Raw genomic sequence first — 14,443 nt, forward strand, 5'->3', positions numbered from 1 at the left:
GCCCCAAAGAGGGCGAAAACAGAGCCGACTTCCGGCACGCCTCCTTACCCCCTCCCTGTCCCCGCCCCCGCCCCCGCCGGCGGCGTGAGCGAAGGGCTGGTTCTGGGACTGAGGAAGGCCGGGCGGAAGTTCCTGCGCCCCGGCAGCCTTGGTAACCGCGTTCTCCTCCCGCCCCCTTCGACGTCATCGCTCTGAGCCCGCTTGCGGAGGCTGGCGCGGGCGCCTCCTGAGACCGTGGGGCCCCGGGTGCCGCCCCCTCAGGTAAGTCTTCTCCCTCCTCACTCTTCGTCCCTTTAAGCTGAGCTCTCTCTTTCTTCTTTCTCCTCTTTTGCTGCTCAGAGAGTGCTGTGCGCGGTCAGGCGTCCCCTCTGCCGTCGGGACCCCAGGGTTGGCCATACCTAATGAGAGTAATGGGGGGGAGGTCGGGTGCCATCGTGTTGGCGATGGTGAAGGTATTTTACAACACCCTCTCTCGGGCCTTGAACCCGGTCTGTGAACCTGGAAGACGAGGATATGCAGGTTGATTAGGACGAGCGGGAGCTTGGAAGGAAACCTGGTTTAAACAAGGGTTAGAAAAAGGCCGGAGACGGGAGTAGGCAGTCCTGGAGGAGTGGTTTGGGGTACAGGGTGGACGGCGTGTAAACTCTGGGTGGTGACAGTGGAGAAAGATGTCTTGGGTCCTACCCCTAAACCAGGAACCACCATGTTGGTGATACCTCCGGGACTGAGCGAGGAGGAAGAGGCTCTACAGAAGAAATTCAACAAACTCAAGAAAAAGGTGAGGAAGTGAGATGAGGGGCATGGACTAATCTCTCACAGATTCTACATTCTGAGAACAACACGTGGGGTGAGTGTGATGGGATGGAGGTTCTTGGGACTTACTCTTGGAGACACATCAACACTGTGCAGCTTCAAGAAGTGGATGTTCTCAAGTCCTCCTGTGGACCCTATCCCTTTCTATGCAGTCTTGCATGAAATCTTCACCCTTTCCAGTAGCATTTAGTAACACCTGATGATTAGATTCGACTTCCCACCTAGATTTCCCAAGATTAGATTTCCCATTTCCATCCAGTGCCTTGCTAAAAACCTTCAGATACCCAAATTGAAGCTATCATCTTCCTGTCTAAGCTAGTCCTTTTTCTTGATCTTTAAAATAGGACTGCCTACTCTCAATTCTCCTGTATTTTTAACTAAAAATCTCATCTTTCACTTTGCTACAATTTGCATAACCAAATAGTCTTTTCCTTTTTTTTTCCTGGAGATAGTATCTCCATGTAGCTCAGCTAGTCTGTGTGTGTGTGTGTGTGTGCATGTGTGTGTGTGCGTGCGTGTGTGTGCGCGCGTGTGTGTGCGCGCGTGCGTGTGTGCGCGTGCGTGTGTGTGCGCGTGTGCACGTGCACGCGTGCGCACACACGCTGCTCCTGAGGCTTAAAATCATGTCCTGAGCTTTTTGCTCAAAGCTAATGCTCTTCCATTTGAGCCAGAGCTCCACTTCTAGCTTTTGGTGGTCAGTGGAGGTAAGCGTTTCACCAGCTTCCCTGCTTGGGCTGGCTTTAAACTGCAATCCTCAGATCTCAGCCTCCTGAGTGGCTAGTGGCTAGGATTAGAGGCGTGAGCCATTAATCCCCAGCTAGTCTTTTTTTCTTTTTTTCTTTTTTTTTTTTGGTCAGTCATGGGGCTTGAACTCTGGGCCTAGGCACTGTTCCTGAGCTTTTCAGCTGTAGGCTAGCACTCTACCACTTGAGCCACATCACCACTTCCAATTTTCTATTGGTTTATTGAAGATAAGAGTCTCACATACTTTCTTGCCCTGGCTGGCCTTGAACTGTGATCCTCAGACCTCAGCCTCCTGATTAGCCAGGATTACAGATGTGAACCCGTGCCCAGCTCCAGCTAGTCTTAAATGCTGCCTCAGCATCCTGAATAGGTGAGGATACAGACATAGACCACTACACCCAACATGTCAAGTCTTATTTATGCTCCTTTCTACATCATTTCTCCTGTTTATTCATTCCTGGGGATCCCTCATAGCAGGGCTTTTCTGACACTTAAGGTATTATAATAGTCTCTTAAGTTTCTCAATCATTTTTTGAACATACTTTTTTACTCCTGTTAAAATGATGCAGTCTGTTCTCGTTCCTAATACTTTAAGAAATTTCACATTGTGTGTAGAACGAAGTCTCAGCTTGCTGTCCTTCAGCTTATCAATCAGAACCATTACCGCTCCCAAAACGTGCGTTCCTAAAACCATTTCTCTGCAAATTGAACCTTTCTCTGTGTCTTTGTCACCCTGTTTTGTCTAAAATCTCCTATTTCTTTTAGGCAGATCCTGGCAGATCCTACCTAGAGGCCAGTTTAATAGCTAATTAAGTATCAGAAAGTCTACTTTGCATTCAGCTGTTGTTATAATAATTCTTGGCAGTTCACTCTAGTCATTTTATTTCCTAGACTGTACACTTCTTAAGGGTAGGAACTCTTGAGGGTAGCAACTATGTATTTCTGTATATTTCTGTTGCAATATCTGGATTCATTAAATATACAGAGAATGGATGAGGTGAAGGAGGACTGGTTCATGCTTTATTTTGTTCTACTTGTAAAGTGTAGTTCTCTTGAAAGCCTCTAGATACCATAGTTTGGGTAGTTAAATATTGCTGGCATTATAGATGATATGGGGGACCAGATGGCAAAAGCAGGGCTGCCTCCTTGCACTTCCCCAGGAGTACCATTTGCTTTGTTACCTCCAAGAAAACCGTCTCTGAAGTGATGTACCCAGAGATATTGGGAGTGGGCATAGCCAGGGACTGACCCACACTGACTTCTCTTCTCATCCTCACTCTCAGAAAAAGGCATTGCTGGCGCTGAAGAAGCAAAGTAGCAGCAGCACAGCCAGCCAAGGTGGCGTCAAACGCTGTGAGTGATGGGAAATGGAGAGGGTGGAAAAATGGGTGCAATGGAGCTGACCTCTACCACAGCCAATAAAATGTCTCTTTCCCTCACCACTCCACTATTCCAGCACTTTCAGAGCAGCCTGTGGTGGACACAGCCACAGCAACAGAGCAGGCAAAACAGCTGGTGAAGTCAGGAGCCATCAGTGCCATCAAAGCCGAGACCAAGAACTCAGGCTTCAAACGCTCTCGAACCCTAGAGGGGAAGTTAAAGGTAAGCACAAGTAGGATTGTTCAGGGACCCATACTATCAGAGGGCAACTCTCCAAGTTAGAAGAGAAGTGATTTAAAGGGGGTAAAAAATCATCTTTAGACATGAGAAAAATGCTGTACCCTTCTGAGCTTTAGGGTTTTCTGTGTGATCTTTGGATTTTTTTTGTTTTTGCTTTTGTTTGGTTGTGTTAGAAGCGTTGTTTTGTATTAAAATGGGTTCTCACTATGATGCTCAGGCTAGTATCTAGCTCATGGGATCAGGGGTCCACTTAACTCAACCTTAGAAATATCTAGGACTACACCACACCTGCCTAGAACTTTAGGTTTCTTATCTAAAAAGATGGAAAGTCTAGGTGATTTCCTACACTCTTTTCCATTGTATATATTCTCCATATTTACATATTCTAATCTACCTTGGGTTAGAACTCAGAATATGTTACTTCAAGAGCAGCTTACAAATGTCATCGGGGACGGCCCGGTGGCTCACACCTGTAATCCTAGCTACTCAGGAGGCTGAGATCTGAGAATCCAGGTTCAAAGCCAGCCTGGGCATAAAAGTGGTGCTGTGGCTCAAGTGGTAGAGCACTGGCCTTGAGCTGAAGAGCGCAGGGACAGTGCCCAACCCAGAGTTCAAGCCCACAACTGACCAAAAAAAAAAATGTCATTGGGTTCAGAGAGGTTTAGACAAACTAAGCACTTTACATGAATATTAGGGCACTTATTTAAAAGCAATACATAATCACATAAGGACTATATTAGGATTAAAAAAGAGAACAAGTTAGAAAGAGACCCTGAAAAAGAAGAGGAGCCATCCACCTTATGAAAGGACAGCCTTCAAATCCAACGCCACCCACTCACATGTGTTTCTTCTCCAGGACCCTGAGAAGGGACCTGTCCCCACTTTCCAGCCATTCCAGAGGAGCATATCTGCTGATGACGACCTACAGGAGGTACTGGTTCCCAGTTCTCAACCTGTGGGCCTGGGCATTGAGGAAGACAAGAAACCCACATACTTGGATATCACCTTAACTGTTCTTGGTCTCTTTTTCAGTCATCTAGACGTCCACAGAGGAAATCTTTGTATGAGAGGTTAGAGAGTTAAAACTGGGTCCCTCTTGGTGTGGGCATCATTTGTCTGATTTTAAGGGAGGTTTGGGGTAGAGTGGAAGGAGCTAATTATAGAAGTAGTGTTTGTTGAGTCTCCAACAGGGTCTAAGAGAAAAAGATAAAGGACCCTTTTAACCTTGCTTTCTGCTTCTCCTCAGCTTTGTGTCTTCTAGTGATCGGCTTCGAGAATTGGGGCCAGATGGAGAAGAAGCAGAGGGCCCAGGAACCGGTGATGGCCCTCCTCGAAGCTTTGACTGGGGCTATGAAGAACGGGGTGGTTCCCGCTCCTCAGCCTCCCCTCCCCGAAGCCGCAGCCGGGACCGCAGTCATGAGAGAAACAGGGACAAAGACAGAGATCGGGATCGAGACAAAGACTGGGACCGGGACCGGGATCGGGACAGAGACCAGGAACGGGATAGGGATCGGGACAAAGATCGAGATCGAGACAGGGATCGAGATCGGGACCGAGACCGGGACCGGGACAGAGACCGGGACCGGGATCGGGACCGGGACCGGGATCGGGACCGGGATCGAGACCGAGAGGGCCCTTTCCGCAGTAAGTGACCGTGGCTGGTGGGGAAGGAAACTTCAGCCGGGTTTAAGTAAGATGTGCTAAGGTGGAGGCTGAGACAGACTGTTTTGTGACTGTGACTCCTGACCCATAGGGTCAGACTCGTTCCCTGAACGCCGGGCCCCTCGGAAGGGGAACACTCTTTACGTGTACGGAGAAGACATGACACCCACTCTCCTTCGTGGGGCCTTCTCTCCCTTTGGAAACATCATTGACCTCTCCATGGACCCACCCAGAAAGTAAGGATGACAACAGGGCATGATCAAAGTTCTAGATGAAGCCTAGGATGTGTAGACCTGTGGGAGGAAGCCACTGTATCTCCGGCAGCCTGTGTGCTTGACCCGGGGGAGTCCCATAGGCCCTTTCCTAACCCTGTTTTCTCTTTTCAGCTGTGCCTTCGTCACCTATGAAAAGATGGAGTCTGCAGATCAGGCCGTTGCTGAGGTTGGGACTCCCCAGACCTGTTCTTTCCATTCCTTCTGCCAGCCTCATGTTTTCTCAAAATACTTGTCAGGAGGGAATTCCTCATGACAAGGTCTCTTTCTAGTCACACAGAAAAACATACATTCTCAAATCCCTATTCAGTCTATTTGTAGGGTAGCAACCCATGGAATAACTCTTACGGTTGTCTAATGCCCATCCCCTCTCCTTTGTCCCCTCTCCTCTTCTGCTCCAGCTCAATGGAACCCAGGTGGAATCTGTGCAGCTCAAAGTGAACATTGCCCGCAAACAGCCCATGCTGGATGCCGCAACTGGCAAGTCTGTCTGGGGCTCCCTCGGTAAGAACGGGAGTCTCCTTTGCTCATCCCCTCCCTCACAGTCTACCCTTTTTGGTTCCTCTGCATAGCCCCAGGGTTTTCTTAGAGGGAATAGAGGTCAGGATTTATTAAAAATGACTCCTCAAGTAGTGGCTGGAACAGGGAGGGAAAATGGAAGCTAGAGTCTTCTCTCCCTCAAGAGCATCTGTGCAGCATGTTTGCTCTGAGGGGGCGTACAGTATGTTTTGCAAGAATTTGAAATTGCTGCTGGGCGCCAGTGGTTCATGCCTATAATGCTAGCTACTCAGGAGGCTGAGATCTGAGGATCACAGTTCAAAGCCAGCCTGGGCAGGAAAGTTCATGAGACTCTTATAACTCCAGAAAACCACCAGAAAACCGGAAATGGTGCTGTGGCTCAAGTGGTAGAGCATTTGTCTTGAGCTGAAGAGCTCAGAGACAGTGCCCAAGCCCAGAGTTCAAGCCCCACAACCAACCAAAAAAAAAAAAAAATATATATATATATATAGTATTTGAAATATAGCCTGAGGAACTGAAGTGTAATATGAGAAATGTGAATTAGACTCATCTGTATCATTGAATGGCTAAAAAATAACAGAATCATCAGGTAGATTGCTTTTAGGAAAAATAACCCAGGACTGGTTTGGGGAATAGAATATAATAGGAACTCCTTTCTTGTGCTCTACATGTCTCCAGAAATCCTGACATTGTTGGGCAGAAGTTGAAGTTGCAGCAAAGGAGATGGGAGCATAGTCTGAGGGCTGGGAGCAGGCACCAGAGGCCCTGGGCCAGTGAAGTCAGAGGACACAGCTTTGAGAAAAAGGGATGGTCAGTAGTGACAAGGTACAGACCAAAGGGAATGGAAGGTGGGACAGATTCATTCTGGCCCCAGAGTAGTGAAGATGGTGAGGGCCATGTCTTATGGAGGAAAGAAAGAAGCCAGGGGAAGCGGTGTGTTAGAGCAAGGACACTGCGCACCAAAGCTATCCCATGAGAAGTTCTAGTGGGGCTAGAAGCATCTCTCAGTGTGAATAACCCACCTCACCTGAAAATAGATTCTCCTGGAAAAGGAGTAAACAGAAGGATTCAGAGCAAGACACTGTAGACACCAGAATTGACCAGTATATCAAGTATATCAACAAAAGGCTACAGAGTTTCTAATCTTTAATTTTTGATGTACTGACCAAAAGCAGTAGTTTAACATCATTCACGTTTCAGCTATGAAAACATGTTGGGATTTTCTAAGAACAAAACATCCATCATATCTACATGTGCCATAATAATATCCACACTCCATGATGATTGGGTTGACTATCACTGGTCACCACAGGCCATCCTGGCCAGCAGAGGGCAGCATGAAAACTGGCTGCCAGGAGTGAAGTAGTGAGGCTGTGGGCCTCAGGTTTGACCCATGATCTCTTTCAGACCTAACTGTTGCTCTCCTCCTTCCCTAGCTGTCCAGAACAGCCCTAATGGTTGCCACCGAGACAAGAGGACCCAGATTGTCTACAGTGATGATGTCTATAAGGAAAACCTTGTAGATGGCTTCTAGAAAACGAAGCTGGATTCCTTGTGCCTCCTATGCCCCCAATGCTGGCCTCAGTAAAACACTGAGCTGGAAGCTTGCACATCTTCCTTCAGCCTCTGGTTTTTCAGCACTTGGGATTGGGGTTAGGCCTTTCAAAAACAGCTGTCAGGTTTCATCTCAGTTGTTTAACAAGATGGCCAATGCACATCCCCCATTTCTTTATACCAAAAGGAGCTGGAACACAGTTATTATCACAGCTGTTTTAATTTTCCCATGCCCTCTTTCATCAGGAAGCCCATTATAAGAAACCCAAATCTTCATCTTTGAGTTTCTCCTTGAGCCAGGGAAGCACTTGGAAGAGGTTGACGTGAAAGTCTCGGGCATGAGCAGGTACCTGCTTTTTCTGGTGTTTGCAGACATCCACCACTCCCCAGCTGATCACACCAACCTGCCAAAGTGAGGAGATGCCATGGATCATTTGGTGGAGTTCTTCCTAATGCCAGAAAGCATGGCTATTCTCATTTACATCTAAGCTGACCTAAAGGAGCCCAGCTAAACTTTATCCTTGGCACACACACCAGACACATGGCCCAACACTCCCATTTCAAGCAATAGCCCTAAGATGAGGCAGCCTCTACCCTCCTTTTACCAGCCATATGCATTGAGTTTGCTTTCCTGCTTTGGGGGCCATCCTGGCCACTTGGCATCTCCCTACAGATAAGAAATGGGCACTTACTTGAATGAAACGACTCCTCTTATGAATAATCAGAGGGCCACCAGAGTCACCTGTGGAAAAGAGATGCTGTAGGAGAAAGAAAAAAAAAAAAACTTGGGCTTCAGGAATTTAGAGCATAGCCAAAAAACTGCCTCTTACCTCTGCAAGTATTGGGGTCCGCATAGGGGTCCACCCCTCCAGTACAGAGGAACCTGGGAGTGACCACCTCAGAAATGTCCTTGACTTTGTCATAGCCTGGAGCATTTTGGGCATCTCTCTCACAGCTGGCTTTCTGTAGGGTAGGTGGGAAGCATGGGAGAGAAAGATGATAGAGCTGGCTTAGGAAAGACAGGCCTAGAGCAGCTTAGAATCCTCTCCTCCCCCAATTCCTCACCTTATCTCCATTCTTGATAAAAACATGCTTCCGAGTCAGTTTCTTCTCTTCTTCAGACACAAACAGAGCTTTGATATCCTTTGCAGGGAGCAGCTCTTCCTCTGAACAAATAGACTGGATCACTCCAGCTGCCCCCAGTACCATCTCCCCCATTGCCTCTGTCACCTGGTAGATGTCCTTCCAGCCCTTCCTATACTAGGCAATAAGCTGGGCGGTATCTGCTCCTACTGCAGCTCCCTCATGCCCCACTTGTCTCCTGGAATCTCATCCTTGTCCCATCCAGAATACGCCTTACTGTGTTGCTGGCAGGTGGCTGTCTGAGGAAGCCGCAAAGCTCGAGTTGTTCCTTCCGTGCAGGGGAGGCAGATGGGCCTGTTGGAGATGGGAACAGTCAGAGCAGTGAATGGCCTGTCTGTACTACCTAGTCCTCCAGTCTTTTCTCAGGAACCTAAGTGCTCTCACCTGACAGTCTGGTCATATGTCAACCTTTTCTTGAGCTTAATCAGGGCCACATCATAGTCATAAAACTCAGGAATTCCTTGTGCCGTCTTCCCATTGATGTTGTAGTTGGGATGAAATAGGACTTCTTCTACCTCTAGATCTCGCTTCCTTCCTCCTGAGGAGAGAAAACAATAGGTACCACTTTGTGGGCTGCCTCTGGCCCTATGACTTTTCTTCTTCCCTATCCAGGAGGCAAGAGCTACAAGTGAGGTCAGGTAGAGTGTTGGATGCTGAGGAAGGGAAGGTGTTGCCTGGAGTTCAGAATCCATCTGGTGCATTCTTACCTACGCTGACCTTGATTGAATGTTTCTCATCATCCACGGTGAAACAGTGTGCTGCAGTCAACACAAAGTACTCAGACACCACAGCCCCCATACAGTTTTCATGTCCCTTGAGAGGACGCTGGGAATAGACAATAGGAGAGGAAGTTCAACCTTCACAAGCCAGTCTGATGTGAACATTTTGCCTTTCAACTCTCACAAGTCCTCACTGCTAGAATGGTGCACTTACGGTGACTGAGATCTTGGCCTGCCATGGCTGTTTGTGGTAATCGGTACCCTTCCTATGCTCCCAAACCATGCCACAGAGACCCAGTGACTTGGTTTCATCTGCAGAAAAGGAGAATGTGTTGAAGGCTGAGGATCCTTCATTCTCAACTGGCAGCAGTCACTTCTGGAGGAATCTGCATGTCCCTGGGGAGCAAAGGCCTACACAGAGGGAAAGGTCTGGGAACATTTGATTCCTTATGTAGGGGACAAAGGGCCATTCTGGTGTGATGGAAAGAACTTGGGACTACGATCAGAAACCTAGATATTTTCAGAACCAACTTTCAATAGCTTACTGGGCCTCTTTTGGCCTCACTTTCCACATCTATAAAATGTACTAAAAAACCTCTGAGGTTACCCAGAGTTCTGTGATTCTAAGGTCAGGAAATGGACAGTGCCAGGAAACAAGAATAGTGATGTTAAGATAGACAAGGAGGGCTTGGAAGGTGGCTCAGTGGTAGAGAGCTTGCCTTACGTGCATGAGGCCCTAGGTTTGATTCCTCAGTACCACATAAACAGAAAAAGCCAGAAGTGGTGTTGTAGCTCAAGTGGTAGAGTGTTAGCCTTGAGCTGAAGAGCTGAGGGACAGCACCCAGGCCCTGAGTTCAGGCCCCATGACCAGCAAAAACAAAAACTAAAAAACAACAAGAAGAACTAAGGCCTTCCAAATTGTGATGAGAGGTAGAGGGAAATTAGTAACTTCAGGGGATCCTGGGAAGAGCCTAATTTCCTGATGGTCTTATACTCTTGTATTTTCCTACCAATCATTTGGTAGAAAACATCTTCCAGGTTTTCCATATCCTTGACTCTGAACACATGTTGTTCATTCTCTTTCTTGGAAGCCAAAGCATTGATGTTGTCTTGGTCCACCAGAGGCCCGACTCCAAACACATATACATCTGAAGAAGAAAAAAGGTTGAAGGTCAAGGCCTTGAAAAATCAGGGTGCTGGGGCTGGGAATATAGCTTAGCAGTAGAATGCTTGCCTAGCTTGCATAAAGCCCTCCCTGGGTTTGATTCCTTAGTATCACGTAAACAGAAAAGCCAGAAGTGGTGCTGTAGCTCAAATGGTAGAGTGCTCACCTTGAACACAGAGAGGCTCAGGGACAGAGCCCAGGCCCTAAGCTCAAGCCTCAGGACCAGCAAAAAAAAAAAAAAAAAAAAAAAATCAGTGCTAGGTCCTAGGCAAGTCACTTACCCAAATAATCCTCCCTGGGATTTTTGCGATCCCTGCCAATGTCCAACCAACTCCGGATCTCATCAATGACAGTGACTGGGTCCCCACCCATGTTATGCAAGCCTGCAGAAAAGATAGGGACCATAAAAATATAAAAGTGGGAGGTGAGGATGAGGATCTAAGTTGATAAATTGGCTGGAGGCAGTGGCACATGGCTAGGGGAACAGGTTAACAGTGGGATAGAGATGACAAACCACAGCCTTGGGGAGAATGGTCCCCTATAATGGTCCTCTATCACAGGAAAGCTCAGTAGCCATCCGTGAGCTATATTCAGGGCCCCATCATAGTCTAGTGTTACATGTAGGCTTGGAGGCTGGGGTAGGGAAAAGGTCCTTTCTGACCATCAGTCATGAGGATGATGACATGGCGGGTGCGATTCCAGCCTTCCGGGGGGACGTCCCCTGCCCAGCTCATCATGCTGTATACTGTCTGAAGAGCCCTCTTGGTGTTAGTTCCTGACTTCAACTTGTGGTCTGTGGGAGAGGAAAGAGGGCATCACCTCACCTTGTCTTGAGCCCTGGAGTTCTGTCACCGCTGAGACCCCACATCTTTTTCAACTTTGTGGAGTTGTCACCTACTAACTTCCCTTTTACCACAAAAAGGCCCTCAGAGCCCCCAACTTCATTGCCTGATAACCCCTTTTCCAACCTTTAGCTACAAAGCAATCCTGATGGGTCAGGGTTGGCCATAGTAAAATGCTCAAAGGATGAAATTAAAGCAGGAGGCTGTTAAATATCAGGATACTGCTTCACTCAACATACCTCTCTACCCTCTGTCACACATGTATGTGCGCATGTGTGTGTGCGTGCATGCACATATGCACACACACACACACACATACACACCTCAGAGCCTTCTGATCTCTTATCCCAAAGTGAACCTCCCATCTTCCCTTCCCTAACCTCTAACCTTCATAACTGATTTTGTTGAGCTGTTCTGTTACCCAATCGGCATCACTGCTCTTTTCATCAGACACTTTGACCACGATTTTAGGAGCTGTGGCATATGTCACTAGAGCATATCTTGGCCTCACTCCATAACTTGCCACCTGTGGGTTAGAGGAGCAAGGGGTTATGCATTTGAAAGCACAATACCATGATTGGGCAAATTTAGCATGTTTGCTGAGACAGAGAAGGCCATAATAAGAGGCTCAAAGGCTGAAGTTTGAAGAGGCACCTTTGTTAAGCATCAGGCTACTACATCACATAAAAGGGGAAAGAGGACAGAGTAAGACCTGAGGCTTTCTGGAACCCTGTGGGTCAGAGGGTGCAAGAAGCACAGAGGAGCCAGTCTTGGAAGTGCAAAGAAGCCCAGTCAGGGGCCCCCATTGAAGGGGACGGGAACTCTACCTTCTCTATCAAATTGGTGAGACACTTCTTGGCCCCTGTGAAGTTGCTGGCACCAATGCTATCTGATCCATCTAGCACCAGGTAGATGTTCATGGAGCCTGAGGGGTCCAGGACAATCTTCCGCTTCTGTTGTTCCCCTGTGTGCCAGCAGAGAGTCTCAGAGTCCAGCATACATGGTGGCCCTTCCCCTTCTCTCTCCTCCCCCAAACCCCCACCCTGACTTCCCTTTCTGCCCTCAAACCTGGTCTATGTCCATCCTCGGCATCAACTCCTTCTATGGTCTCTGTCAGGGAGGACAAGAAGGCTTCAGCTACCTCTTCGGGGGTGTCATACATGAAGGAGTCTGGGAAAGATCAGAAACTAGGTCAAGTGTTTGGAGTGTTTTAAAAAAAAGTGACTAGGGCTAGGAATGTGTCTTAGAGTGCTTGGCTAGCATGCATGAAGTCCTGGGTTCCATTCCTCAGTACCACATACACAGAAAAAGCCAGAAGCAGCACTGTGGCTCAAGTGGTAGAGTGCTAGCCTTGAGCAAAGAAGCTCAGGGACAGTGCCCAAGTCCTGATTTCAAGCCCCAGGACTGGTTTAAAAAAAATTAATAATCAGTGACTAGAGAGATGGACTGATTCCCAAGGTGGAAAGAAGAAAAGACTTGGAGAAGTTGGGGGTAGGTAAAACAGTGCTCTACTGAGGGACACATTCAGACCAGGAATCAGGCCAAAAGTCACCTCGGCAGGAAGGCTCTGTACCACTCCAAGAGCCACCCTCCTGGCATATCCGTTGCTGGGAGCCACGCAGGGTAAGTCCCCGACTGCAGTAATAGGTGACACTGTCTTCAAGGCGATACTGACTTCCCACCTTCCTTGTTCCAATAGGGATGCCCGGGTTGGGGCAGTATGCCGCTGCAGAGGGACAGAACACAGAGGTGAATGCAAGTGTGAGGCTCAGAGGGCAAGTCAGAGAAAAGTTATTGTGCCGATTCCTCAGACTGCCATCAAAGAAAGATAAGGCCACCATCAGTGCCATCAAAGAAAGATAAGGCCACCATCAGTGGCAGACATGCTTCTTACCTCCATCATCACAAATGGCTGTTTGCCCATCCCACCGGCCATTGGCTTGACAGGTGCGGTTGGCAGAGCCCCGGAGTGTGTAACCAGGGTAGCAGTGGAAAGAGATCTCATCACTCAAGTTGTAGTAGGGAGACCGAGGCCAGTACTCCCCATTCTCAAAGTCCTGTGGTCTTGGACAGCGAATTGCTTGGAGGCAAAAGTAGAAGTCACTGAGAGGGAAAGGTAATCTTCAATGTGTTCCTCCTTGTCACTTAGAAACAGGACCTTCCTAGTCTAACCCATGGCTGCTCCTCCCTCCTCATCTCTGAGCAGTCTCTTTACTTCAGGGCTGCTTCACAGGCAATTGCTTAGAGAAGGTGAGCTCCCCTAACTCTCCCCTTTCCCACCTGAACCCCAAGAAGTGATTCTACTGTGTTTTTTTTAATTTGTTTTGTTGTTGTTGGTTGTGAGGCTTGAACTCAGGGCCTAGGCCCGGTCCCTGAGCTCTTTTGCTCAAGGCTAACACTCTACCACTTGTAGCTACATCGCCACTTCCAGTTTCCTGGTAGTTAATTGGAGATAAGAGTCTCATGGACTTTGCTGCCAGGGCTGCCTTTGAACCATGACCCTCAGATCCCAGCCTCTTGAGTAGCTAGGATGACAGGTGTGAGCCACTGGTATTCCGAGTACTTCTACTCTTGTTCAGCCCAACCTGCTGTTCTCAACGCAGCTGAAAATTAAACTTACCCTAAGCAGCTCTGTACCTGCTCTGTAGCCACCCTACTCCTTCCCCTTCCCGTCACAAACCTCTGCACTCTGCCTTCTTGACAATCTTTTGGTCTCGGGTCTTCAGGGTACTCCAGGAGCCTGTGGCTTTGCATGTGCGAGTCTGCACGGGGTACGGGTAGAAGCCAGAGGGGCACAGGTATTCAAGGGTCTGCCCCTCCTGAAGAAGTTGGAATGAGCCACCTTTGATCTCTACCCCCTCCAGAGAACAGGAACTTTGGGCCTGATCCACAGGTGATGGAGTTGTACTCACACCTGGAGAGGAAAACAGATGAAGCCTGGCCCTACAAAACCAAGAGAGATGCAAGGGGTAGCAACAAGGATGAGGTACACGTGACCCTTGCTTACCTCCACACGAGAAGGCTAAGAATAAGGACACAAGCCAGAGTTGGGAGCTGGGATTGTGCCCCATGCTGCTAGAAGGCAGAAGAGAGGCTCAGGCTGCGGTCAGAAGCACTTCTCCAGTTTCAGAACCCAAATGGAAATCCCAGATCTTGGCCTGACGGCACACTCTCTTCTCCACCAGCCCCCAGCCTTTTATGCAATCCATTCTGGCACCTGTAGCCTGGCCGGCCTGCCATACACACTTTCCCGGAACAATCAAGCAGGAGAGACCCACTGAGCTGCCAACCCTAGAAACAGAAACTGTACAAGCCCCACCCTTTGCTGCCCAGAGTCTGGAACTCTCCCATTCAATTCCCTTCCTTCTTCGACTCCCTCCCTGACAATCC

General features: G+C 48.4%; 2 protein-coding genes across 3 annotated transcripts; one reads left to right on the forward strand and one right to left on the reverse strand.

Annotated features, from left to right (window-relative positions):
• Positions 1 to 191: 191 nt before the first annotated feature.
• Positions 192 to 7,240, forward strand: Nelfe (negative elongation factor complex member E). Of its 2 annotated transcripts, none has more exons than XM_013035021.1 (11): positions 192 to 261; positions 696 to 778; positions 2,841 to 2,910; positions 3,014 to 3,159; positions 4,034 to 4,108; positions 4,210 to 4,247; positions 4,424 to 4,821; positions 4,931 to 5,075; positions 5,226 to 5,280; positions 5,513 to 5,615; positions 7,067 to 7,240. In XM_013035021.1, the coding sequence occupies exons 2-11, from the start codon at positions 704 to 706 to the stop codon at positions 7,162 to 7,164; spliced, it is 1,203 nt and encodes a 400-aa protein (XP_012890475.1). In that variant the 5' UTR covers positions 192 to 261; positions 696 to 703; the 3' UTR covers positions 7,165 to 7,240. The 2 variants fall into 2 exon arrangements, with proteins under 2 accessions (XP_012890475.1, XP_012890476.1); XM_013035022.1 differs by lacking the exon at positions 192 to 261 and adding an exon at positions 368 to 387.
• A 145-nt stretch (positions 7,241 to 7,385) lies between these two features.
• On the reverse strand, positions 7,386 to 14,377 carry Cfb (complement factor B). The gene is made up of 18 exons (XM_013035020.1): positions 14,061 to 14,377; positions 13,734 to 13,967; positions 12,948 to 13,133; positions 12,606 to 12,779; positions 12,122 to 12,223; positions 11,881 to 12,017; positions 11,441 to 11,579; positions 10,873 to 11,004; positions 10,493 to 10,594; positions 10,057 to 10,194; positions 9,261 to 9,358; positions 9,035 to 9,152; positions 8,712 to 8,865; positions 8,545 to 8,621; positions 8,250 to 8,350; positions 8,015 to 8,147; positions 7,877 to 7,926; positions 7,386 to 7,588 (listed from the first exon to the last, which is right to left on the reverse strand). The coding sequence occupies exons 1-18, from the start codon at positions 14,122 to 14,124 to the stop codon at positions 7,439 to 7,441; spliced, it is 2,289 nt and encodes a 762-aa protein (XP_012890474.1). The 5' UTR covers positions 14,125 to 14,377; the 3' UTR covers positions 7,386 to 7,438.
• Between the last annotated feature and the right edge of the window lie 66 nt (positions 14,378 to 14,443).

Source organism: Dipodomys ordii, unplaced genomic scaffold (assembly GCF_000151885.1).
Source record: "Dipodomys ordii isolate 6190 unplaced genomic scaffold, Dord_2.0 Scaffold202, whole genome shotgun sequence".
Lineage (NCBI taxonomy): Eukaryota > Metazoa > Chordata > Mammalia > Rodentia > Heteromyidae > Dipodomys > Dipodomys ordii.